Below are 25,999 nucleotides of genomic sequence, written 5' to 3' on the forward strand. Positions count from 1 at the left end.
AGGCCCTCAAAGGTCCCCGTCGCCATCTTGGATCCGGGGACCTGCAGAGAAGGAGACTCCCGCAGCAGCGCTGCACATTGCACTGCTGTGGGGGGCTCAGGGACACACGGAGGGAGCCCCCTCCCTGCCGATGCATCCCTTTAACCCCCGGTACACCGCGATCGTGTTTGATCGCAGTGTGCAAGGGGTTAACGTGTCGGGGGCGGTCCGTGACCGCCCCTGACACATTGTGCCGGGTGTCAGCTGTAATAATCAGCTGACACCCGGCCGCGATCAGCGGCGCTCACCACGTGGGCACCGCTAATCGCTGTGACGTACTATCCCATCCTTGGGAATTAAGTCCCAGGGCACATGGACGGGATAGTACGTCACATGGCAGTAAGGGGTTAATAAATATATTAAATAGTAGGGGGCCCAATACAGAACTCTGTGGTACCCCACTAGTAACCCTGGCCCAATCTGAGTATGCACCATTAATAACCACTCTTTGTTTTCTATCACTAAGCCAGCTACCTACCCATCTACACACATTTTCCCCCAGCCCAAGCTTTCTCATCTTACTTACCAATCTTTTATGTGGGACAGTGTCAAATGCTTTAGAGAAGTCGAGATAAATGACATCCAACGATTCTCCTTGGTCCATTTGAGAGCTTACGTCCTCATAGAAGCTGATCAGGTTAGTTTGACAGGAGCGATCCTTCATAAATCCATGTTGATATGGAGTTAAACATTTATTAACATTGAGATATTCCTTAATGGTATCCCTTAGAAACCCTTCAAAATTTTTTTACCCACAACAGAGGTTAAGCTTACCGGCCTATAGTTTCCTGGTTCCCTTTTACACCCCTTTTTGAATATTGGTACCACATTTGCTTGCCGCCAATCAAAAGGAATAGACCCTGTTTCTATAGAGTATTTAAATATAAGGAATAGAGGCCTATCTATCACATTACTTAACTCCCTTAATACCCGAGGGTGAATGCCTTCAGGGCCTGGTGATTTGTCAATTTTAATCTTACTAAGGTGGTTCTGCACTTCTTCCTGGGTTAGGCAGGTAATACTTAATGGGGAGTTTGCATTTCCCCTGGAAAATCCTTTTCCTGTGTGAACACTGTTGAGAAAAAAGTGTTTAAAACATTTGCTTTTCCCACATCGCTCTCTATGATTTCACCCTCATTGTTCTTTAAAGGGCCGACACCATCAATTTTCATTTTACTGTTTATATAATTAAAGAATAGTTTGGGGTTTGTTTTACTTTCCTTAGCAATGAGTCTCTCAGTTTCCACTTTTGCTAAATGTATTTGTTTTTTACACATTTTATTTTTTTCTCTATAACTTTTTAATGCTTCTTCATTGCCTTCTTGTTTTAGCTTCCTAAATGCCTTGTTCTTGTTATTTATTGCCCTTTTTGCATCCTTATTTAGCCACATTGGTGTTCTCCTGTTCCTAGCCCTTTTATTTCTGTATGGTATGGCTAGCTCGCAGTGGGTGTGTAAACTGATTTAAATATTTCCCATTTATTTTCTGTGCTCCTATTTTTGAGGACATTGTCCTAATCAATTCGATGAAGGTCTTCTCTAAGCTGATCAAATTTTGCTTTCCTGAAATTCAGCATTTTTGTAACCCCCTTCCAGGGCACCTTACTGAAGGACAAGTGGAATTGTATTATATTGTGGTCACTGTTCCCTAGGTGCCCATCGACTTGTACTTCTGTTATTCTATCTGGCCTGTTGCTTAAAATTAAGTCCAGAAGGGCTGTCCCTCTAGTTGGGCCCTGCACAAGTTGTGACTGATAATTATCCTTGGTCACTGACAGAAATTGGTTTCCTTTCTGAGATACGCAGGTTTCAGTTTCCCAGTCTATGTCGGGGTAGTTGAAGTCCCCCATAATAATCACCTCATTGTGATTTGCTGCTTTGTCTATTTGTTTCAGTAATACATTTTCAGTGGTTTCTGTTATATTTGGTGGCTTATAACAAACCCCTATGAGGATTTTATTACTTTTCTCTCCTTGTATCTCCACCCATAGAGACTCCACCTCTTCATTTCCCTCTTGTATATCTTCTCTTAAGCTGGAGTCACACATAGCGACTCACCAGCGATCCCGACAACGATATCAACGTGTCAGGATCGCTGGTGAGTCGCTACATGATCCCTGGTGAGCTGTCAAACAGACAGCTTCACCAGCGATCAGCACAGCGACGCCGAGCACGCAGCGTTGCTGTGTAAGTTAGTTACCAGCGCGCTGATGCAGGGAGCTGGTAACTAAGGTACACATCGGGTATCTAAGGGACATGCGTCTCTTAGATACCCGATGTGTACCTTAGTTACCAGCTCCCTGCATCAGCGCGCTGGTAACTAACGTACACATCGGGTTTCTAAGGGACGCACGTTCCTTGGACACCCGATGTGTACTTTAGTTACCAGCTGATCGCTGGTCTCCCGCCTGTCACACACAGCGATTCGTGCTGGCCAGCGGGAGACCAGCGATGGAAGAAATGTCCAGAGGTTTCCAAGAGCGATCAGCGATACCGGCAGGGGGGGCGGTCGCTGATCGTTGTCACACACAGCGATCTCGCTGGTGAGATCGCTGTTGTGTCACAAAACTTGTGACTCAGCAGCGATCTCGCTAGCGAGATCGCTATGTGTGACAGGGCCTTAAGTGTGGGCTTTAAAGTGGACTTTATACATAGACAGACTCCACCCCCTTTCCTTTTTTTTACGATCCCACCTAAACAAATCATATCCTTGCAAGTTAGCCGCCCAGTCATAGCTGTCGTCTAACCATGTCTCAGTTATTCCTACTATGTCGAATTTTTCCTCATACATTACCAACTCCAGATCTTCAATCTTATTGGTCAGGCTTCTTGCGTTGGTCAGCATGCAGGAAAGAAGTTTTGCTTCCTTTTTCTTAGCTTCCTTATGAGTACCCTGTCTTGGGTCCTCTTTACCACATCTAGTATCCTTGATTAGTTTGTCCTTCTGCTGCATGTTCTTGTCTGCTGTTTTTCCTCCCATCCCCTCTTCTTCTAGTTTAAAGCCCTCCTGATGAGTGTGGCCAGACTTCTGGTGAATGTGTTTCCCAGGTTTTGTGAGGTGCATCCCATCTCTTGCGAGAAGTCCATCGTAGAGGTAATTCACGCCATGGTCCAAGAATCCAAATCCTTGCTGCCTGCACCACCGTCGTAGCCAGTTGTTCACCTCTAGTATCCTATTCCATCTTCTGATGCCATGACCATCAACTGGGAGGATTGATGAGAAAACAACCTGTACGTTCGGGTTCCTTTATTTTCTTCCCCAGAATTATAAAGTCTTCGCAGATAGTTGGTAGGTCTTTTCTTGCTGTGTCGTTTGTGCCTACATGTATCAGTAGGAAAGGGTAGTCGTCCTTGGATTTGAGGATAGTTGGTATCCTGTTGGCCACATCTTTGATTTTTGCTCCTGGGAGGCAGCATATTTCTCGTGCGGTTATGTCCGGCCTGCAGATAGTTGCCTCCGTGCCTCTTAGTAGTGAGTCGCCCATAACTACCACTCTTCTTTTCTTTCCGGACGCACTGCTTGTTGCTCGTGAGTGTTTTTGAGTGTCATTTGTTTCCGCTTTTGTTGACAGAGAAACTTCTTTTGTTGATAGTGTGTCTTCTCTTGTAGATGCGGTATCATCCTGAGCTGTGCCATTTTCGTTCTCCATCATGAGGGCTTCATATTGGTTGCTAAGCTGTGTGGGTGGTGATGACCACTTGATCCGTTTGCTTCTTTTCGTCACATGGCTCCACTTTTCAGCCTCTGTATGTGCTCTGAAGCTTTTCTCACTTTCCGTATCCTGAATGTCCTCATGTTCTTTAATTAACTTCAATGTTGCTATTCTTTCTTCCAGTCCCTGCACCTTTTCCTCTAAGAGGGCAACAAGTTTGCACTTCTGACAGGTAAAGTTGAGTTTTTGGGCCGGAAGATCCGTAAACACGTAGCATGTGTTGCAGGTGACCATGTGGATTTTCTTCTCTTTCATATTGCTATTGCTGATGCAGTCTATGATGGGTGGAAACTCACAGCTCGCGGTTTTGCGATGTCCTCTAACAGCGAGGTAGACTGCGTAGAGCTGCGTACTTGTTTTGTTAAGCCCCACCTACACTCCGCCTACTTCTGCATGTGTCCTGTGTACCTATATTTAACATTAGGTACGCAGGGACACACGTTTCATGCAGATGCGTCCGCGTGCGTCGTTTTGACATGCCCACCGAATGCAACATGTTGCATTTCTGTGTGGTTGGCGGGCACGTCAAAACAACAAATGAGGACGCATCCACTTACAACGCATGTCCCTGCGTACGCAGGACACATGCAGTAGTAGGCGGGGCTTAACGAAAGAAGTACGCAGCCCTACTCAATCTACCCAAGCGCAAGTGCGAACTTAGTTATCTTCTTTTTTGGTCAAAATGGAGAATGGAAGAAGGAGGGTTGACAAGGAAATTACATCACTTTTTTTTGTCAAGTAATATATCTTTATTAGCTTTCAAAAACGCATACAAATCCGCATAAAAAACGCATGAAAATCTGCATCAAATCCACACAGGTTTTTGCCTGTGTTTTTAGCCAAGAGATGCAGATTCTATGCGGAAAAATATGCAGGCCAATCTGCAACATGTGCACATTAATGTTCAAATCAGCAAAAGACAGCACACGATATCCTCTGGATCACAGCCGGTAAACCTATCCTGTGGATTACAGTCACTAAACACGCCAGTCCACCTCTGACCTCTTGCCATGGGCGACTGCACCGCCATGTTAATGTGCTACTCACAGCTTTACAAAGTACACGTTATCCTTCAGTTTGCAGTCACTAAACATGCCAGTCCTCCTCTTGAGACCAGTTGCCGTGGGCGACTGCACCACCATGTTAATGTTCTACTCACAGCATTATACAATACACAATATCCTCTGGATTGCAGCCAGGAACCATATCTTCCAGTTTACAGTCACTAAACATGCCAGTCCTCCTTCGGGCACAGGAGAGTCTACGTCCGGTTCACCACCGAGAACAAGACAGTCCACCTCCGACAACAGTTGCCGTTGCCGACTGCACAGCTGTGTACGCTGTAGGTGCCAGGCTTCTCAGCTGCCTTGGCTGTGTGGCTCCGCTGACCTGTGTTGCCGCACACAGGAGAAGCAATGCAGAACCTCGTGCTCTGTACTCCTGCCAACACCAGTCTGACACTTACCCTGACACACCCAAACCCTATACTGCAGGGTTTTTTAACTAGCAACCTGTGGCCTTCAGCCACATGGAAAACTCGGGCCGGGACTGGAATGGACTGCAACACTAACATCTTGTAGTCTGTTTCAAAAGACAAACCCAAAGCAGGTTTTCCCTAAACCTGCCTTGGACAACCAGCATATCCAAGACCTTTTCTCACTTTAGTCTGCATTGCAAACACAGCTATGCCTGTGACTGCAATGCACTCTCATGGCCTCAATACACATCCATGCGCATCCTGGGGGAAACATTCAGTTTGGTAGGGACGGCGGAATGCACTAAATATTAAATAACGTAAAGTATGTTCACCGCCCGGGGTCCACCGTGCAGAAGGTGTAAACACTGCTGCTAAATAATGGTGGACGTGTAATAAGGCGATCTAACGCAGGTGGGTTAGACGTCACCCGGGGTGCGCTGAGCGATCTCTATTTATTCACAGAGATGCCTAAGTGTTAAACACAAAAGGCTGAGCCTGTTAACGTCACAGGTCTCAGAGGAGTGCACGCACGGCATATGGTCACAGGAGCTGGGCCCTAGGCAGAGGGTCAGAGTCCGTCTAGACCTACCGTGCGTACGGCGTCGCAACTGCGGACGCCAAGAGGAGCTGCAGACTGCAGCGCGGCAACAGACACTGCCGCTAATCGACAATGCCCGGTAGCAGGTGCATTGTCAGATGCTAGCACTGTGGAGGATGCTAATGTGGCTAGTAGCTTGCCACTGGCTGGCGCTGACTCTAAACCTAAGTCCCTATACACACACTCGTAATATCAGAGGGAGGGGATCTTAATGAGTCATTCGCAGGTTCATGCATCCATCATCATTCACACAGTAAGCAACTAGAGACTATACTAGCGCATGGCCAAGCGGCCATGCAAACCTTTTATAGCTGGGACCTTCCAGAAGCTTCCAGATCCCTGAGATGGACCAATCAGATCTCGAGAAGGACCTGGGCATGTGACTCCCGATCTCCAATGGGAGATCTTCTTGTGAGCATGCCCAGTAGAGCGACTGAGGGACTTAGCATCTGAAGCGGTTTGCTGCTGAGCAGCCTGCATTACTATTGCTGACCCAAAGGTGGCAGCAACTGCCAGACCCACAGAGCAGGACTGGGCAGAGCGTCTGGGACGCCGGGACTGCTGAGCAATCTCCTCTTCGGTCAATAGATAATGGGAGACCGCAGAATGTGAGGCTCTGGATTCCTGTTGAGCCACTGCAGGAACCCGACGCTTAACACAGTTGCACTCACATGTAACACAAATCACTACCTCACACTCCCCATCACCCAGATACTCCAGTTCATAACCATGGCATACAAAGCCATCCACAACCTGTCTCCTTCCTACATCTGTGACATTGTCTACCAGTACTCACCGATGCTCCCAAGATCTCCTCTATTCCACTGTTAGCTCCTCTTCCTACATTCGCATACTAGATTTCTCATGCGCATCCCCCTACTCTGGAACTCTATCCCAACATATTAGACTTTTATGTACTGTGGAAACTTTCAAAAGAAACATGAAGACCTACCTCTTCCATCAAGCCTACAACCTGTCATTACCATCGTTCCAGCACACCGCTGGACGACCAGCTCTACCCTCACCTACTGTATCCTCACCCATCCCTTGTACACTGTGAGCCCTCGCTGGCAGGGTCCTCTTTCCTCCAGTACCAGTCGGTAACTCGTTTTGTTCAAGATTATTGTACTTGTTTTTTATTGTATATACCCCTTTTCACATGTAAAGCACCATGGAATAAATTATGCTATAATAATAAATAATAATACAGCATAATACAACCAACATAGTCCTCCATATAGTATAATGTACTCCCCATAGTCCTCCATACATTATAATGCATTCCCCATAGTCCTCCATTCAGTATAATGCACTCCCCATAGTCCTCCATATAGTATAATGCACCCCATAGTCCTCCATAGATTATAATGCACTTCCCATTGTCTTCCTACAATTTAATGTTTAATAGTCCTCATATAAAATAATGTATCCCCCAAAGTCCTCCATATGTTATAATGCACTACCAATAGTCCTCCATATAGTATAATGTACCCTAATAGTTCTCCAAATAGTATAAGGTACCCCATAGTCCTCCATATCGTATAATGTATCCTCATAGTCCTCCATATAGTATTATGTATCCCCTTAGTCCTCCATATAGTATAATGTATCCCCATATTCCTCCATATGGTTTAATGTATCCCATAGTCCTCCATATGGTATAAATTTATATCCCCATAGTCCTCCATATAGTATAATGTATTCCCATAGTCCGCCATATAGTATAATATATCCCCTTGTGACGAGTGTCAGCTTACACTGAGTTGTTTTCCTTTTTTAGAGTGGACCCTCTTGGCCGTGGCACCCACCCACCTAGGGTGAGCTGACCTAGTGAGAATCCACCCCTATACAGGGAGTGTCAGGGGCAAGACCAAGGGGGTGAGCCACCACAGCAGCTGGACCAGACGGCCGGCTCAGGGAGACACTATTGAGTGTCTGGCAACAGGACGGACAGGATACGAAACACAAAGCGAAGTCACAGGGTTTCTTCAGCAAACGTAGTTACACACTTTATTCAGATGCTAGGCATAAACAGGGAATCAGGTGCAGGGCACAAACGGTGAAACACGGCAAGGTGCGTGCAAGGGCACGCCAAATGTTCCAGACATAACACGTGCAGAAAACATACCAGGGTCCAAGGCAGGGTATGTGTTAGGGATCACACCAGAGTTCCTAAGAGGGATGCGTGCTAGGACACGCCAGAGTCCAAGACAGGGTGCGTGCTAGGAGACACGCCAGAGTCCAAGGCAGGGTGCGTGTTTAGGAGACATGCCAGGGTCCAAGGCAGGGTGCGTGCATAGGAGACACGCCAGGGTCCAAGAGATGGTACGTGCAAGATGGTAGGCAAAGGCACGCTGGCATCGGACTTCAGACATCTGGCAACGATCGACATGATCAGGGCATCAGGCTGCGGACATCAGCTCCGGACATCAGGCCGCAGTCATCAGGTTTAAGATCACTGGCAGCGATCGGCAGGTTCCGGGCATCCGGCAGGCAAACCAGGGTTCCCTGCAAGGAGACAAGACAGGTTAGCAACACGATGCGTGTTAAGGAACACGCCAGGGTCAGACTCAAGAACGGAGGCCTGTGCGTGCAGAGGGACACGCCAGGGTCAGGCAAGACAGAGCCTTGCGCGTGCAGAGAGGCACGCCAGGGTCAGGCAAGGCAGAGTCCTGCATGTGCAGAGAGGCACGCCAGGGTCAGGCGAGGCAGAGTCCTGCGCGTGCAGAGAGGCACGCCAGGGTCAGGCGAGGCAGAGTCCTGCGCGTGCAGAGAGGCACGCCAGGGTCAGGGTACAAGGACAGGGTTAGGGCCTGTGCGTGCAAGAGGGCACGACAGGGGACACGGCAAAGCCTGCGCGCACTTTTACAGAAGCACGGGGAGGTATGCCATGGGCAGGCGAGGCCTGCGCGAGCTATAGAGAGCACGGAGAGCACAGTGCGGAAACAGTGTGAAGTGCACGGGAGCACAGAGCGCACGGCTGGGGCACTGGCTAGCTGATCGGGCTGCGGCACTGACAGACGGGCAAGACTCCAGCGAACCCGGCTGAGGCATGGCAGGCGACACAGCTGTCACTGACAGACAAGCACGGCTGAGGCACAAGCAGGCGGGCACGGCTGAGGCACAAACAGGAGGCTAGGAAGGCCAGGCGCATGCAAAGGGCACACGAAGCAGCAAGGGAAGACAAGAAACTAGGCAGAGCTTAGGCAGAGTACGGAACCAAGAACGGAAGCATAGGCAGAAACACGGAATCAAGTCAGAGCAGGAACAGAGCTAGCGGCGGAGCGTAGGCCGAAGCCCAGAGCCGGGCCAAGGTAAAGCCTTGGAACTAGCCAGGGAACGTGCTAGACAGCACCATAGAACAGAGAGCAGGAGTAACAGGCAGAGACAGAGAACAGAGGAGAAAACACAAGGCAGAGCATAGCGAAGGCAAGAAATGGCAGAAACAGGCAAGGCAGAGAGTAACAGAAGGACTACATGGCACAACAGACAAACATAAGACAAGGCACAGGACAAGAGATGGAGTACGAGCACAGAGCGTGTGCAGAGACGCACAACAGAGCAAAGTGCAAGGGCACAGAATAGAGGGAGCGACCCAGCAGACCAAGCAGCCATGCAGGGAAGCAACACAATACTCAGGCCCTGAGCTTAGGAAGGGGCGGTCTGATATAGGGCATAGCACCTCCACTTCCGGGTCAAGACCAGGGGAGAACTTCCAGTTCAGTCCTCCAGGATCACAGGGAGCAGTCGCATGATCAGGATTCCAGACATGCAGGGATGATTGCAGAACCAGTGCTGAAACCTAGGCAGGTTACATGATCAGAGTTCCAGACATGACGAGATGATCACAGAAGGCAGAGCAGAAACGCAGGCATCCCGCAGCTCAACAGTCATGAGGTTAGTGTGCACACTGCTCTAGGGAACATGCAGGATAGCAGACATGAGATGCGCATGCACACCGCTCCCAGGGTCATGAGGCAACCTGACATGGCGTACATGACAGACATGACACCCCTTAGTCCTCCATATGGTATGAATTTATATCCCCATAGTCCTCCATATAGTATAATGTATTCCCATTGTCTGCCATATAGTGTAATATATCCCCTTAGTCCTCCATATGGTTTAATGTATCCCCATAGTCCTCCATATTGTATAATGTATTCCCATAATCCTTCATACAGTATAATGTATTCCCATAGTCCTCCATATAGTATAATGTAACCCCATAGTCCTCTATATAGTATAATGTATTCCCATAGTCCTCCATATAGTATTATGTATCCCCTTAGTCCTCCATATAGTATCAAGTATCCCCAGTGTCATCCATATGGTTTAATGTATCCCCATAGTCGTCCATATGGTATAAATTTGTATGCCCACAGTCTTCCATATAGTACAATGTATCCCATAGTCCTTCATATAGTATAATGTATCCCCATAGGCCTCCATATAGTATAATGTATTCCCATAGTCCTCCATATAGTATAATGTATCCCCACAGTCCTCCATATAGTATAAGGTATCCCCACAGTCCTCCATATAGTATAATGTATCCCATAGTATAAGGTATCCCCACAGTCCTCCATATAGTATAATGTATCCCATAGTCCTCCATATAGTATAAAGTATCCCCACAGTCCTTCATGTGGTATTCTAAACACCACAATGTAAGCACTGATAAAAATTCACCTCCTCGCCCCGCTGCTACGGTGTCTCTACAGTGAGCATTATGAAGCGCCCCACATCTCAGCGCAGTGGGCGCCATGCAGTGCTGTCATTGCGCTGAGACGCCAGATGCTAAGGGTATGTGCACACGTTGCGGATTCGTGTGCGGAATTTTACGCGCAGGATCTGCTTTTTTTGGCAGAATCCGCAGGTCAAAATCTGCATGTTTTTCCTGCGGATTTCCTGTGGATTTCGCCTGCGTTTTTACACCTGTGGATTCCTATAATGGAATAGGTGTAAAAATGCTGTGGAGTCAGCACAATGAATTGACATGTGCACAGCGGTTTTTAGTTTCCATAGATTTACATTGTACTGTAAATCACTAGGAAATCATCAGCGGATCCTTTGGGTAATCCTCAACATGTGCACGTACCCTAAGGGTACGTGCACACATAGTTTTTTGTCTCTGCGGATTTTGTAGACAAAACCGCAGGAAATCCGCAGGACAAAGTGCTGCGGTTTTGCCCTGCGGTTTACACCTCATAATGGATGAGGTATAAAACTGCAGCGTTTCTGCACCAAACAATTGACATGCACAGCTTTTTTTTATTTCCATAGGAAATAAAGGTACTGTACAACGCAGCAGAATCTGCTGCGTTTCTGCAGAGCCAAAAACGCTGCGGAAACGCAGCAGAAACCGCAAAGTGTGCACATACCCTTAGGGAGAATGATGGAGGAGGGCGCGTCAGCGGGAACGCCTTCCTTGATCATTGCTTTTAACTGTATCAGCATCCAGGTGGTGTCCACTAGTCTGCCACCACTGGTGATAAGCCACTGTTTCCACAGCCTCATTGACCTGCACCGTCGAGTGCAATAAGATAATCCGATCCACTCGGGCATGCTGGGATTCTTTGGATCGGCTCGGTTGTTTGGACGTGTGAACAGCCCCATACATTGGTGCAAGTGTGAGCTGATGTTTTGTCTGATCCACTCAGATGGAAAATACGCTCGTCTGCGCGGTCCCTAGAATGCACAAATCAGAACAGATTCCCACTACATATTGTAGAGTGGACATCTGCAGAAAAAAAAGCAGGATTTCCGCAAGTGGGAACATGGGCTTAGTTTTAGAAACGCTCTAGGAATGCTTGCAGTGCAGAAACCCGCGGTCACCGTCACTCAAGAGCTGCGGACTCCTCCGGTAGCGAAACTCGCGCGTCGCCTTTAAGAAGAAATCGTGCTATCAACTTTCCCCTACTTATTAGCCTGCGGACACGCCCTCGCGGTGGACACGCCCTCGTCGGAGCGCCCTCTCCTCAACAACTCCCTGATGGACAGGCCGCACACGCCCCGGTCACGCCTTCTCCTCGCAGCTGTCCGCCCCTTTCATTTGGGCCGTGTTTCGTAGGGAGCTCTGATTGGCCACCTGTCTTCACTGGCATCTCTTCTATTGGTTGGAGATGGATCAGCTGCTGGGAGGGCGTGGTCAAGGGCGAACTCAGGGAAGCGGTTGTCTTGTTTTGCGGTTAATGCCTGTACAGCTCTGCAGTGATCAACCGCCAGGTAATTAGCGATGTGTGTGGACGATGCCCGTCAGTGCGTACCTGTGTGTACAGCGCCATCATCAGGGCAGGGGCTCAATGCAGATTCCCGGAAGTGCTCTGTGATAAGGGTGCTGGGAGCACGGCAGGGTGATCTGTCATCTGCACAGCTCCTGTGATAGAACAGCCCGATGACAGAAGTGGCAGGATCGCCAGGCATGATCGTTCTGTGCCGCCCTCCCTGCATCGGGAGCCTGCTGTCCTGGGAGTGGCCTCAGTGGTGGTGGCAGGTCAGTGGCCCAGGGAGAGGGGGCCAGGTTGGTGGTGGCAAGTCAGTGGCCTAGGGAAAGGGGTTGGGTCAGTCAGTGGCACAGATGTGGTGGTGGCAGGTCAGTGGCCCGGGGATAGGGTCGGTGGTGGTGGCAGGTCAGTGGCCAAGGGACGGGGAGAGTTGGTAGTAGTGGCAGGTCAGTGGCCCAGGGAGAAGGGGCCAGGTCGTTGGTAGCAGGTCAGTGGCCTATGGAGAGGGGGCCGGGTCATTGGTAGCAGGTCAGTGGCCTATGGAGAGGGGGTCGGGTCTGGTGGTAGTGGTGGGTCAGTGGCCAATGGAGAGGGTCTGTGGTTGTGGCAAGTCAGTGGCCAAAGGAAAGGGGCTGGGTCAGTGGTAAAGAGGTGTGATGGTGGCAGGTCAGTGGCTCAGGGAGAGGGGGGGCCAGGCCGGTGGTGGCGGCAGGTCAGTGGCTCAGGGAGAGGGGGGGGCCAGGCCGGTGGTGGCGGCAAGTCAGTGGCTGAGGGAGGGGGGCCAGGCCGGTGGTGGTGGCGGCAGGTCAGTGGCTCAGGGAGAGGGGGGGGCCAGGCCGGTGGTGGTGGCAAGTCAGTGGCTCAGGGAGGGGGGGGGGCAGGCCGGTGGTGGCAAGTCAGTGGCTCAGGGAGGGGGGGGGGCAGGCCGGTGGTGGTAGGTCAGTGGCTCAGGGAGAGGGGGGGGCAGGCCGGTGGTGGTGGCAGGTCAGTGGCTCAGGGAGGGGGGTGGGGGCCAGTGGTGGTGGCAGGTCAGTGGCTCAGGGAGGGGGGTGGGGGCCAGTCCAGTGGTGGTGGCAGGTCAGTGGCTCAGGGAGGGGGGTGGTGGCAGGTCAGTGGCTCAGGGAGGGGGGGGGTGGGGGCCAGTCCAGTGGTGGTGGCAGGTCAGTGGCTCAGGGAGGGGGGTGGGGGCCAGTCCAGTGGTGGTGGCAGGTCAGTGGCTCAGGGAGGGGGGGGTGGTGGCAGGTCAGTGGCTCAGGGAGGGGGGGGGGGGGCCAGTCCAGTGGTGGTGGCAGGTCAGTGGCTCAGGGAGGGGGTGGGGGCCAGTCCAGTGGTGGTGGCAGGTCAGTGGCTCAGGGAGGGGGCCAGTCCAGTGGTGGTGGCAGGTCAGTGGCTCAGGGAGGGAGGGAGGGGGCCAGTCCAGTGGTGGTGGCAGGTCAGTGGCTCAGGGAGGGGGGGGGTGGGGGCCAGTCCAGTGGTGGTGGCAGGTCAGTGGCTCAGGGAGGGGGGTGGGGGCCAGTCCAGTGGTGGTGGCAGGTCAGTGGCTCAGGGAGGGGGGGGGTGGGGGCCAGTCCAGTGGTGGTGGCAGGTCAGTGGCTCAGGGAGGGGGGTGGGGGCCAGTCCAGTGGTGGTGGCAGGTCAGTGGCTCAGGGAGGGGGGGGGTGGTGGCAGGTCAGTGGCTCAGGGAGGGGGGGGGGGGGCCAGTCCAGTGGTGGTGGCAGGTCAGTGGCTCAGGGAGGGGGTGGGGGCCAGTCCAGTGGTGGTGGCAGGTCAGTGGCTCAGGGAGGGGGCCAGTCCAGTGGTGGTGGCAGGTCAGTGGCTCAGGGAGGGAGGGAGGGGGCCAGTCCAGTGGTGGTGGCAGGTCAGTGGCTCAGGGAGGGGGGGGGTGGGGGCCAGTCCAGTGGTGGTGGCAGGTCAGTGGCTCAGGGAGGGGGGTGGGGGCCAGTCCAGTGGTGGTGGCAGGTCAGTGGCTCAGGGAGGGGGGGGGTGGGGGCCAGTCCAGTGGTGGTGGCAGGTCAGTGGCTCAGGGAGGGGGAGGGGGGGGGTGGGGGCCAGTCCAGTGGTGGTGGCAGGTCAGTGGCTCAGGGAGGGGGTGGGGGCCAGTCCAGTGGTGGTGGCAGGTCAGTGGCTCAGGGAGGGAGGGAGGGGGCCAGTCCAGTGGTGGTGGCAGGTCAGTGGCTCAGGGAGGGGGGTGGGGGCCAGTCCAGTGGTGGTGGCAGGTCAGTGGCTCAGGGAGGGGGCCAGTCCAGTGGTGGTGGCAGGTCAGTGGCTCAGGGAGGGGGAGGGGGAGGGGTGGGGGGGTGGGGGCCAGTCCAGTGGTGGTGGCAGGTCAGTGGCTCAGGGAGGGGGTGGGGGCCAGTCCAGTGGTGGTGGCAGGTCAGTGGCTCAGGGAGGGAGGGAGGGGGCCAGTCCAGTGGTGGTGGCAGGTCAGTGGCTCAGGGAGGGGGGTGGGGGCCAGTCCAGTGGTGGTGGCAGGTCAGTGGCTCAGGGAGGGGGGGTGGTGGCAGGTCAGTGGCTCAGGGAGGGGGAGGGGGGGGTGGGGGCCAGTCCAGTGGTGGTGGCAGGTCAGTGGCTCAGGGAGGGGGGTGGGGGCCAGTCCAGTGGTGGTGGCAGGTCAGTGGCTCAGGGAGGGAGGGAGGGGGCCAGTCCAGTGGTGGTGGCAGGTCAGTGGCTCAGGGAGGGGGCCAGTCCAGTGGTGGTGGCAGGTCAGTGGCTCAGGGAGGGGGTGGGGGCCAGTCCAGTGGTGGTGGCAGGTCAGTGGCTCAGGGAGGGGGTGGGGGCCAGTCCAGTGGTGGTGGCAGGTCAGTGGCTCAGGGAGGGAGGGAGGGGGCCAGTCCAGTGGTGGTGGCAGGTCAGTGGCTCAGGGAGGGGGGTGGGGGCCAGTCCAGTGGTGGTGGCAGGTCAGTGGCTCAGGGAGGGGGGGTGGTGGCAGGTCAGTGGCTCAGGGAGGGGGAGGGGGGGGGTGGGGGCCAGTCCAGTGGTGGTGGCAGGTCAGTGGCTCAGGGAGGGGGGTGGGGGCCAGTCCAGTGGTGGTGGCAGGTCAGTGGCTCAGGGAGGGGGGGGTGGTGGCAGGTCAGTGGCTCAGGGAGGGGGTGGGGGCCAGTCCAGTGGTGGTGGCAGGTCAGTGGCTCAGGGAGGGGGTGGGGGCCAGTCCAGTGGTGGTGGCAGGTCAGTGGCTCAGGGAGGGGGCCAGTCCAGTGGTGGTGGCAGGTCAGTGGCTCAGGGAGGGAGGGAGGGGGCCAGTCCAGTGGTGGTGGCAGGTCAGTGGCTCAGGGAGGGGGGGGTGGGGGCCAGTCCAGTGGTGGTGGCAGGTCAGTGGCTCAGGGAGGGGGGTGGGGGCCAGTCCAGTGGTGGTGGCAGGTCAGTGGCTCAGGGAGGGGGGGGGTGGGGGCCAGTCCAGTGGTGGTGGCAGGTCAGTGGCTCAGGGAGGGGGAGGGGGGGGGGGTGGGGGCCAGTCCAGTGGTGGTGGCAGGTCAGTGGCTCAGGGAGGGGGTGGGGGCCAGTCCAGTGGTGGTGGCAGGTCAGTGGCTCAGGGAGGGAGGGAGGGGGCCAGTCCAGTGGTGGTGGCAGGTCAGTGGCTCAGGGAGGGGGGTGGGGGCCAGTCCAGTGGTGGTGGCAGGTCAGTGGCTCAGGGAGGGGGCCAGTCCAGTGGTGGTGGCAGGTCAGTGGCTCAGGGAGGGGGAGGGGGAGGGGGGGGGGTGGGGGCCAGTCCAGTGGTGGTGGCAGGTCAGTGGCTCAGGGAGGGGGTGGGGGCCAGTCCAGTGGTGGTGGCAGGTCAGTGGCTCAGGGAGGGAGGGAGGGGGCCAGTCCAGTGGTGGTGGCAGGTCAGTGGCTCAGGGAGGGGGGTGGGGGCCAGTCCAGTGGTGGTGGCAGGTCAGTGGCTCAGGGAGGGGGCCAGTCCAGTGGTGGTGGCAGGTCAGTGGCTCAGGGAGGGGGTGGGGGCCAGTCCAGTGGTGGTGGCAGGTCAGTGGCTCAGGGAGGGGGTGGGGGCCAGTCCAGTGGTGGTGGCAGGTCAGTGGCTCAGGGAGGGGGTGGGGGCCAGTCCAGTGGTGGTGGCAGGTCAGTGGCTCAGGGAGGGGGCCAGTCCAGTGGTGGTGGCAGGTCAGTGGCTCAGGGAGGGGAGGGAGGGGGCCAGTCCAGTGGTGGTGGCAGGTCAGTGGCTCAGGGAGGGGGGGGTGGGGGCCAGTCCAGTGGTGGTGGCAGGTCAGTGGCTCAGGGAGGGGGAGGGGGCCAGTCCAGTGGTGGTGGCAGGTCAGTGGCTCAGGGAGGGAGGGAGGGGGCCAGTCCAGTGGTGGTGGCAGGTCAGTGGCTCAGGGAGGGGGGGGGTGGGGGCCAGTCCAGTGGTGGTGGCAGGTCAGTGGCTCAGGGAGGGGGAGGGGGAGGGGGGGGGGGGCCAGTCCAGTGGTGGTGGCTCAGGGAGGGGGGGGGTGGGGGCCAGTCCAGTGGTGGTGGCAGGTCAGTGGCTCAGGGAGGGGGGGGGGTGGGGGCCAGTCCAGTGGTGGTGGCAGGTCAGTGGCTCAGGGAGGGGGGGGGTGGGGGCCAGTCCAGTGGTGGTGGCAGGTCAGTGGCTCAGGGAGGGGGGGGGTGGGGGCCAGTCCAGTGGTGGTGGCAGGTCAGTGGCTCAGGGAGGGGGGGGGTGGGGGCCAGTCCAGTGGTGGTGGCAGGTCAGTGGCTCAGGGAGGGGGGGGTGGGGGCCAGTCCAGTGGTGGTGGCAGGTCAGTGGCTCAGGGAGGGGGGGGTGGGGGCCAGTCCAGTGGTGGTGGCAGGTCAGTGGCTCAGGGAGGGGGCCAGTCCAGTGGTGGTGGCAGGTCAGTGGCTCAGGGAGGGGGCCAGTCCAGTGGTGGTGGCAGGTCAGTGGCTCAGGGAGGGGGGTGGGGGCCAGGCCGGTGGTGGTGGCAGGTCAGTGGCTCAGGGAGGGGGGTGGGGGCCAGGCCGGTGGTGGTGGCAGGTCAGTGGCTCAGGGAGAGGGGACTGGTTGGTGGTGGTGGAGGTCAGTGGCTCATGCAGAGGGGCCAGGTCGGTGGTGGTGGGGGTTAGTGGCCCACGGAGAGGGGGCCGGGTCAGTGGCTCGGGACAGTGCTGGTGACAGGTCATTGGCCCAGGGAGAGGGGACTGGTTGTTGGTGGTGGAGGTCAGTGGCTCATGCAGAGGGGCTGGGTCTGGGGTGGTAGGGGTTAGTGGCCCAGGGAGAGGGGGCCTGGTGAGTGGCTTGGTGGTGGTAGGTCAGTAGCCTGGAGAGAGGGAGAAATTTGCTTTGAATATTAAATTTAAAGGGAACCTGTCGTGTTCCCAGCCTCCTATTACCCTGCAGATATAGGGTTACTCTGCAGTGTAGCATTACTGATAATGCGGCTACTGAGAGAAGATGAACCTTTATTCTTCCCACCGGCTGTCAGTCACTGAGGCCACTATGAAGCAGTCACTTGTAAACGCGCCCCAACACTTTGATTTACAGCTTGCTGTACAGCATCTGTGCATATAATTTCTCTTTATTTTTTTATTTTTTACAGGAAAAAGGGGAGTAAATTGGATTTGTACATATCTCTTTATTTTTTAGTACTGTGAGGGGACTTGAACCTGCATTTCTTTGATTGCTTGTGCTATATACTGCTGTGTCACAGGAAAATTCAAGGTTTCCTATGACACTTGGCCTGTGTCTGGGCTTCACAGAAGGATCAAGACGGCAGCCATGGGGGGGGGTCTTCTGCAAGCACCCCAGCTGCCATGGTAACTCATCAGTACCCCTTAATTAGATCACGAGGGGCCAGTGGGAGCTGGTGCACCTGAGCAACTGCTTCACTTAAGTGCTGCAGCATCTCAGTGGTTAACAGCTGCGACCAGGGCTCGGCTGCGGCTATTGGCCACAGATGCCGGCTGTGTGACCGGCCTGGCTCACACCACTGTATAAATGAGACCGGCGCCGTCCGATGTTGTATCGTATAGCAGCCGATTTTTCAGGACGCATTAAAATTCTGTAACGGGAATCTGTGACTGGTCCTGTAAATGATTAAAAGCTGCTGACTAAAAAATGGATTGTACAAGGATGACAAGTGAGAAGATACAGTTGTGGCCAAAAGTATTGACACCCCTGCAATTCTGTCAGATAATACTCAGTTTCTTCCAGAAAATGATTGCAAACATAAATTCTTTGGTATTATTATCTTCATTTAATTTGTCTTAAATGAAAAAACACAAAAAGAATTGTCCTAAAGCCAAATTGGATATAATTCCATACCAAACATAAAAAAGAGGGTGGACAAAAGTATTGGCACTGTTCGAAAAATCATGTGATGCTTCTCTAATTTGTGTAATTAACAGCACCTGTAACTTACCTGTGGCACCTAACAGGTGTTGACCCAGGAAGACCCCACTTCTTACCCCGAGACACAAAAAAGCCCGGCTGGAGTTTGCTGATTTAATACTTGGGGATAGTGCAATTTGAGCCGGGTGATCAATGGCTTATTGTTTTTGGGCATGAAGCAATATGAAAGTATGCTGTTATGGGGGATTAGAGGTAATAGCAGAGGTTGGTGATTTGAGAAATGTTTATTAATGCTGTTTAAGAATATTCAGATGGTTGTATATCTGTTTTGATTGATACCTTACCCCCTTTATTTAAAACTGCCTTTGTCAAAGTACTATTACCCCGCGTACTATATATATTGAGGTGATTTTTCAGTGGCCATGAGCTAAGTTCTTACATATTTGTTAATTTGCTGTTTTTTGTTTTTTTTTGGGACAGTGCAATTTTGAGCCTGAGTGATCAATGGCTCATTGTTTTGGGCACGATGCAATATGAAAAATGTGTTGTTGGGGATTAGAGGTAATAGCAGAGTTCTGTGATGTGAGAAATGTACATTAATGCTGCTTAAAAACATTTCAATGATTGTGTATCTGTTCTGATTGATATCTTACCCCCTTTACTTGCAACAGCCTTTGCTAATGCACTATTATCCCGTACACTGTATACATCGGTTTGCAGATACATTTTTTTATTATTATTAAAACATTTTTTGTCTTTGGGGGGGATTTTTTCAGGGATAATTCTAAGTTATTACCCCTGTCTCCCTTGGCCATATGTTCTGACACCCTCTTTCCTCTTTCTGGGTGAGAAGTGTAGGGGTCAGTAAGGGTCAGCCCACGTGGAGCGGGGGCACCAGAGTAACGTAGGGTGTAAAAGCTCCACTGTCAGGCAGGGAGACACCTAAATAAGGTTATTTAGACCCCTTTTCCTCCCAAAGCAAATGTTTACAAATCTGCCAAAAATTAGAGTTTTTTCCAGTTACTATTCCTTACATTTTTGTCTTGGTGGTTTGTGGCATGGGGTTATCTATTATATTTTTGTCCCCGGCCATCTTTTGTACTCCAAGCTGATGTTGTTTAGATAGGAGTCAACAGGGTGATTAGGGAGAGCCGCCGAGGAGCGGGGGCGCCATTTGCATATCAAGAGGGTGCCAACATCCGCTGTCAGGTAGGAGAGAGATATAGGGCCCTATAGGGACAAATAGGTTTGTGACCCTCTACCTGACATTGGAACGACTCTCTAGTGTTTGTGGCTGGATTTTGAAAATCAGCAATAAGCCTATTTTTGTTTGCCTGTTTTTTGAAGTTTTGAAAACTTTTTAATGATTGGTCAATAAAGTATCTTTTAAGGATTGATTTTTTTTTTTTTTATATGAGCTGTTGAATAATTAATCCAGAATTATATTTATTAAGAAAGTTTGCCAAAACTTACCTGAAAAAGCCTAAAATGTTTTGGAAGAATGTTCTCTGCTCAGATGAGACAAAAGTAGAGCTTTTTGGGCAAAGGCATCAACATAGAGTTTACAGGAGAAAAAAAGAGGCATTTAAAGAAAAGAACACGGTCCCTACAGTCAAACATGGTGGAGGTTCCCTGATGTTTTGGGGTTGCTTTGCTGGATCTGGCACTGGACTGCTTGACTGTGTGCATGGCATTATGAAGTCTGAAGACTACCAACAAATTTTGCAGCATAATGTAGGGCCCAGTGTGAGAAAGCTGGGTCTCCCTCAGAGGTCATGGGTCTTCCAGCAGGACAATGACCCAAAACACACTTCAAAAAGCACTAGAAAATGGTTTGAGAGAAAGCACTGGAGACTTCTAAGGTGGCCAGCAATGAGTCCAGACCTGAATCCCATAGAACACCTGTGGAGAGATCTAAAAATGGCAGTTTGGAGAAGGCATCCTTCTAATATCAGGGACCTGGAGCAGTTTGCCAAAGAAGAATGGTCTAAAATTCCAGCAGAGCATTGTAAGAAGCTCATTGATGGTTACCGGAAGCGGTTGGTCGCAGTTATTTTGGCTAAAGGTTGTGCAACCAAGTATTAGGCTGAGGGTGCCAATACTTTTTGTCTGGCCCATTTTTGGAGTTTTGTGTGAAATGATCAATGTTTTGCTTTTTGCTTCATTCTCTTTTGTGTTTTTTCATTTAAGACAAATTAAATGAAGATGATAATACCAAAGAATTTGTGTTTGCAATCATTTTCAGGAAGAAACTGAGTATTATCTGACAGAATTGCAGGGGTGTCAATACTTTTGGCCACAACTGTATTGTCCCACATTTCTGGATGATATCAGTCTGATTTCTAATGCACGTGTGTGACCGTGGCCTTAGGACTCTGTGCACACGATGTCTTCTAGACGTATCTGTGAACCTGCGACATCATTGGTCTTTTTACTTCGATACGCTAATGAGCAGCTGCCAAGCAGAAGACGCCATAAGTATATACAGCGGGCCGTCGTCACGCTTCAGGCTTGTTCTTGCTACTGTGTATTTAGTACTTTTTCAGGCCGGTTACCGAGCAGAGCCACCTTAGAGACGTAATACCCCAAGGCCTAGGAGAATGTGATCTTTGTTCTGTCATTCTTGGGTAGATAGACTAAAGTACAAGGCTGTCACCAGATAAGAGGCACATGTGTAAAACACAAGTGACCTTAGGTGTGGGTGTATGAAGAACAATAATCTCGATCCTATGAAATGATTACACTAAGGGCAGGTGCAGACAGGCGTATCTTTGTCATCCAAGAGCATTGGGCTCATTATATTAATGACACTGATCAGAGTTTGGTAAAAGTGTGAATGTAGTGTGATCTGATTCTCTCGGATGTGGAGAAGATGGAGAAAAGAATTTCAGAAAGTTGAGAAATGTCAAATGATGTGCCATTCCAGCTGCCATGTAGGTTGTCACCCGGCTTATCAATGATTCTGAATGGTGATCAGCGAAATGATGCAGGTATGGGAGAGGGATGTATATGACTGCATTATTTAGGCAGAGTTTTTGGAGTTTGACCACCATTATTATTACCCTGAAACTGGCAACTATATACATGGATATTGCTCCAGGGACAATTCATTCTGGCAGCCAGTTGAACAGAATAGTCAGATATCCAATAGTTCTTCCGTCAAGGGGCTATCAAAGTGCCCGTCTCCACATTTCATTACGTACTGTTCCCACTCTTATCTGTTTGGCCAGTTGTGTTCCACTGGGTATGGAGACCACCTAATAAATCAATACCGTGCGTATGACAAAATAATCTTTTACAGAACAATACAGAAAATGTGAGGTAAATCGGCACCTGCTGAATTTGGATTACACTTTAGAATCATAGAATCGTAGAGTTGGAAGGGACCTCCTGGGCCATCTGGTCCAACCCCCTGCTCAAAGCAGGATTCGCTAAATCATCCCAGTCAGATGTCTGTCCAGCCTCTGTTTGAAGACTTCCATTGAAGGAGAACTCGCCACTTCTCGTGGCAGCCTGTTCCACTCATTGATCACTCTAACTGTCAAAAAGTTTTTTCTAATATCTAATCTGTGTCTCCTCCCATTCAGTTTCATCCCATTGCTTCTAGTCTTTCCTTGTGCAAATGAGATTAAAGATGATCCTTCTACAATGTGACAGCCCTTTAGATATTTGTAGACAGCTATTAAGTCTCTTCTCAGTCTTCTCTATAGTTAAAGGAGTGTTCCCAAATTATGTCCTATTCAAAGGATAGGGGATAATGTTTCCGATTGCTGGAGGTCCGACCACCGTGGCCTCCACTGATTATGAGAATAAGGGCTCCAGAACCAGCTGAATGAAGCAGAGGTCTTTCATGCGCACTACCTCTTCATCATGGCCCTGGTAATTGAGACTGGTGGGCACCATGGTAGTCAGAACCCCTGCTATTTCAAAGGTTTTTTTTCCCTATACTCTGGATAGGCGATACCTTTTCAACTTGACAACACACCTCGAGATCCTGGGATATTTCTTGGTCAGCCAGATGCCATAAACCTATAAATATGCCCCCTAGATAATTTATGAAACTAATAAAATGCTAACTCTACATTACATGAGCTCACTGAGGATAAACCACAGAGTGATCAGGATTCTTCATGACTATATGAAGACGGATGTGCTCTTCTGTGCTAGAAGGATGTGTCTGTGAAGACGTGGCGTCTCACTGCTCAGGCCCGTACCTCCAGAGTTGGCAGGAACATTCCATCCATAGGAATAAGGGAACCATAGTGACAGTATGTGTACAGAGTATCAAGAGAAGAGAGACTCCACAGAATAAAGCCAACATGGACCCAAACCTGAGCTTGTTTCGCTGATGTCTTCCTCAGGAAAACCACACCTTACGTTCACAATATTACAGTGCTCTCTGGCAAGCACGACATTGGAGTTTTCTGCATGCATTCCAGATGAATGAAGTCGACAGTTACTGTGGACACTGGCTGCTCTCCTGGCTATATATATAATTTTTTTTTTTTCTTTTTTAGATATGTTTGCCATGTTTTTCTGCATGTTTGTGTGTATGTCCAAATATGTACAATACCACTGGGCTTTCTCTTTTTCCCTTATTTTCTCGTTTTCTGTATTACTTTCAGGCCATGACACATTCAGTATTTGGTCAGTATTTTAAATCCGTATTTGTTCCACTCTTGGTTTTGGCTTACAAATACTCATGTAAAATACTGACCAAATACTGAACGTGTGAACGTGGCCTCAGAAGGAGATTTGTTCTTCTATTACCCATAGACTTAAAAGGAATTAAAGCCCTATTCCCTGCGGCTGTGATGAGACGAATGAGGGATCTCTATATTTCTTGGCCCATGTTGATATATGTGCTGAGACTACATGTCAGAGTATGTGTCGTTTATCGTCATGCACAGCCTCCTCCATTTATTCTCATTTGTTTGTTTTTCCTATGCAGTATGTCCAAGAAAATCCCAGGTGGCTCCGTGGTGGAGATGCAGGGAGATGAGATGACTCGTGTCATTTGGGATCTGATTAAGGAGAAGCTTATATTTCCTTACGTGGAGCTAGATTTGCACAGGTATTTCGCTCATCATTTGTCTATGTAAGGATGTAGCTGTTCAGCTGAACTGGATAATAGTTTGGCTATGGCTAACCTTCCCGCTGTGCTCAGCAGACTTGTGGATAATGATCCAGCTGATTGTGTACACAGACTACGTCTTTCCTTTTATGTGCTGTTGTATTGCAAAACCGGTCAAAACAGTTTTGGTTGTTAATGTGTACTGGCCAAACCTAAGCTAAAAGACAGCTTTCTGGCACAATTTTAAAGCCCTTGAACATCCTGTAATGTAACCTCTGAATCTTACCTAAATGAGTATTTTCAAGTTTGGAAGTTTTTCCCTATCCAAGGGGTAGGGAATTACTTCCCAACTGTTGGGACCCCCACTGATCCTGAGTAAAGAGGCTCTGAGCCCTGTACGAAAGGAGCCCTGTTCAATCACGTGCACTGCCCCTCCATTCATTCTTAATGGGATCCCTGGAGGGATATCCGCTCTTTGCATTTGGCCGGTCTTAGGCACTCCTTTATTTATTTTTTTAAATGTTTTACTCATATAGCGCCACTAAACGGCACTTTCCCCATTGGGGTTCACAATCTAGATTCCCTATCAGTATGTCTTTCGAGTGTGGGAGGAAACCAGAGAACCCGGAGGAAACCCACCAAACATGAGGAAACCATAAAAACTCCTTGTAGATGTTGCCCTTGGTGCTATTTAAAACCCAGACCCCAGTGCTGCAAAGCTGCAGTCTTAACCGCTGAGCCACCGTGCTGCCCAAGAATTAATAGAGCGCCAGTGTACATGATTGACCACTGGTCCATTCATATGGGGCGCTGGATCAGTGGGGGTCCTAGAGATCAGAAAGTTATCCTCTAGTCAATGGTTAGGGGATAACTTCCAAACTAGAAAATTCCCCTTTATTCATACCCCGACTATGAATAACAGAGGTGTTGTGACTGGACCCTACTTGTAATAATTGCAGGTACTCCCAAAAGTAACAAAAAAAACCCCTCTGATGCAGATTTTGTGGTGGATCCCTTGTAAAGCCTATGTGTATTGACTGTGGAAATTGTTGGAACTTAATTCAGTGATGAAATCAGCTGTGAAAATCCACAGACAGAATTGCTATGCTGCAGATTTATAACCCACGTCACATGTTGATGTTTGGGAGTATGATATTTTTTATGTAGTGCGTGAATGGCTGTAATAGGTTGTGGATGTTCCACTTGTAAACTGGGTCAGAAAATGCAACCTGTGTCCATTAATAATGACAATACAAGGAGTACCCGCACCCCCCCAAAAAAAAAAAAAAAGAATTTATTTTTAAAAAAATTTTTCAAGATAACCTTTTGAGAACATGAATCCCCTTCAAAATCCTGTCCACGTGATGATTAGGTACTTGTCCCAACGGTTTTTCCACTGTTCAAAAATTTTTTGAATAAGTAATTCTCATTTTCGGGGTACCTCATTGTACACTACATATTGGACTGCACAGAGGCTTTTGGGTACTTGAGAAAGGTCTGTCATGGCCTACCTACACGGAAACTGCCTTCCTGATTTTGTGTGGGTGCAGGGGAACTTCTTCCTTTCTTCTGTTTGATCTCCTGGCTTTGGGTACGAGGTGTCTGTGCACGTACATCCCAGCAAACTATAATATATTGCCCCCGCCGGTTGCTGCAGTCTGGCTGTGTGTGGTATGGTGTCAGAATGATACCGTGGTTGCACTTATTGTTCTAAATTTTGAAGCCAACCATGGTGGATTCTCAATTTGATGCTAAACTTGGATTCTCTGATCTCCTGTCTTATTTAATGTGCTACGATGTAAATGAAACGTATCAGGTTCAATGAGCTAGTGGCGATCCACCTAGTAATATAAATGTGGAGGTCATTACCACCAAGCACCCTTATTTTCATGAATACATCTGTCGGCTGTAACAAATATATTACCAGTTCTCCTCCAAACTTGTTTTCCTTTAATATCGACATCTCCATGGGTTTTTGGGCAATCGCATAACAGCAGTAACATAGAACTTTTCAGAGCTCTGTTTGTAATCTCCTTGGAGCATTGCGTTCTTCCATTTGGGTATCATGGGTATGATGATGATGCTGCCCACCCTTAACTTTAGTATGATCGGCAGTTCTAACAGCCAATCTACTGATGGGCCATACCAAGCACGGTTTCGGCGTATTCATTCTCATCTCCCATGAGAGCTGCGTCTACCCTTATTCTGAGACTGATTGTAAATAACTTACTATTACAATGTAGTGCACTACTGGCTGATATTATTAATTATCATGGACCAATTATTGGATTGTAGAAAGCAACAGAATTCTTGGTAGTCACGCAGGATTCAATTAATGCTAAAGCAGCCACTAGCTTCTAATTGTACGTTAGTTTAGTGAAAGGAAACCTGGATTGAGCCTTTAACACGCCATCCAATGATGGGCTGCTCTTTCTTGTAACTTTAAAATCAGAGTTTGCTTGGGTGCACTCGCTTGCTCACCTCTGAGGGTGCACTCGCACGTCCTTATAATACAGTCTGCATTACAGCTACAATTCCCAGCTTGACCTGCGGTCTTCTGACCTGTACAAACAGCCGCGTAGGCATAGCTGGGGCCACCAGGTTAGCACATTG

General features: G+C 50.6%; 1 protein-coding gene across 3 annotated transcripts in view; it reads left to right on the top strand.

Moving 5' to 3' along the window:
• The first annotated feature begins 11,907 nt into the window (after positions 1–11,907).
• The window catches only part of IDH1 (isocitrate dehydrogenase (NADP(+)) 1), a 48,413-nt gene continuing 34,321 nt past the window's right edge, over positions 11,908–25,999 (top strand). For 2 of the 3 annotated variants that reach the window (XM_073558220.1, XM_073558219.1), the window contains exons 1-2: positions 11,908–12,054; positions 23,264–23,386. In XM_073558220.1, the coding sequence (XP_073414321.1) occupies positions 23,265–23,386 (122 nt within the window). In that variant the 5' untranslated portion in view covers positions 11,908–12,054; position 23,264. Of the gene's footprint in view, positions 12,055–12,163; positions 12,323–23,263; positions 23,387–25,999 lie in introns of those variants that run through there. The other variant, XM_073558221.1, reaches the window with a different exon arrangement.

The sequence above is a fragment of the Dendrobates tinctorius genome, unplaced genomic scaffold, assembly GCF_039654945.1.
Source record: "Dendrobates tinctorius isolate UK_male_01 unplaced genomic scaffold, ASM3965494v1 ptg000254l, whole genome shotgun sequence".
NCBI lineage: Eukaryota > Metazoa > Chordata > Amphibia > Anura > Dendrobatidae > Dendrobates > Dendrobates tinctorius.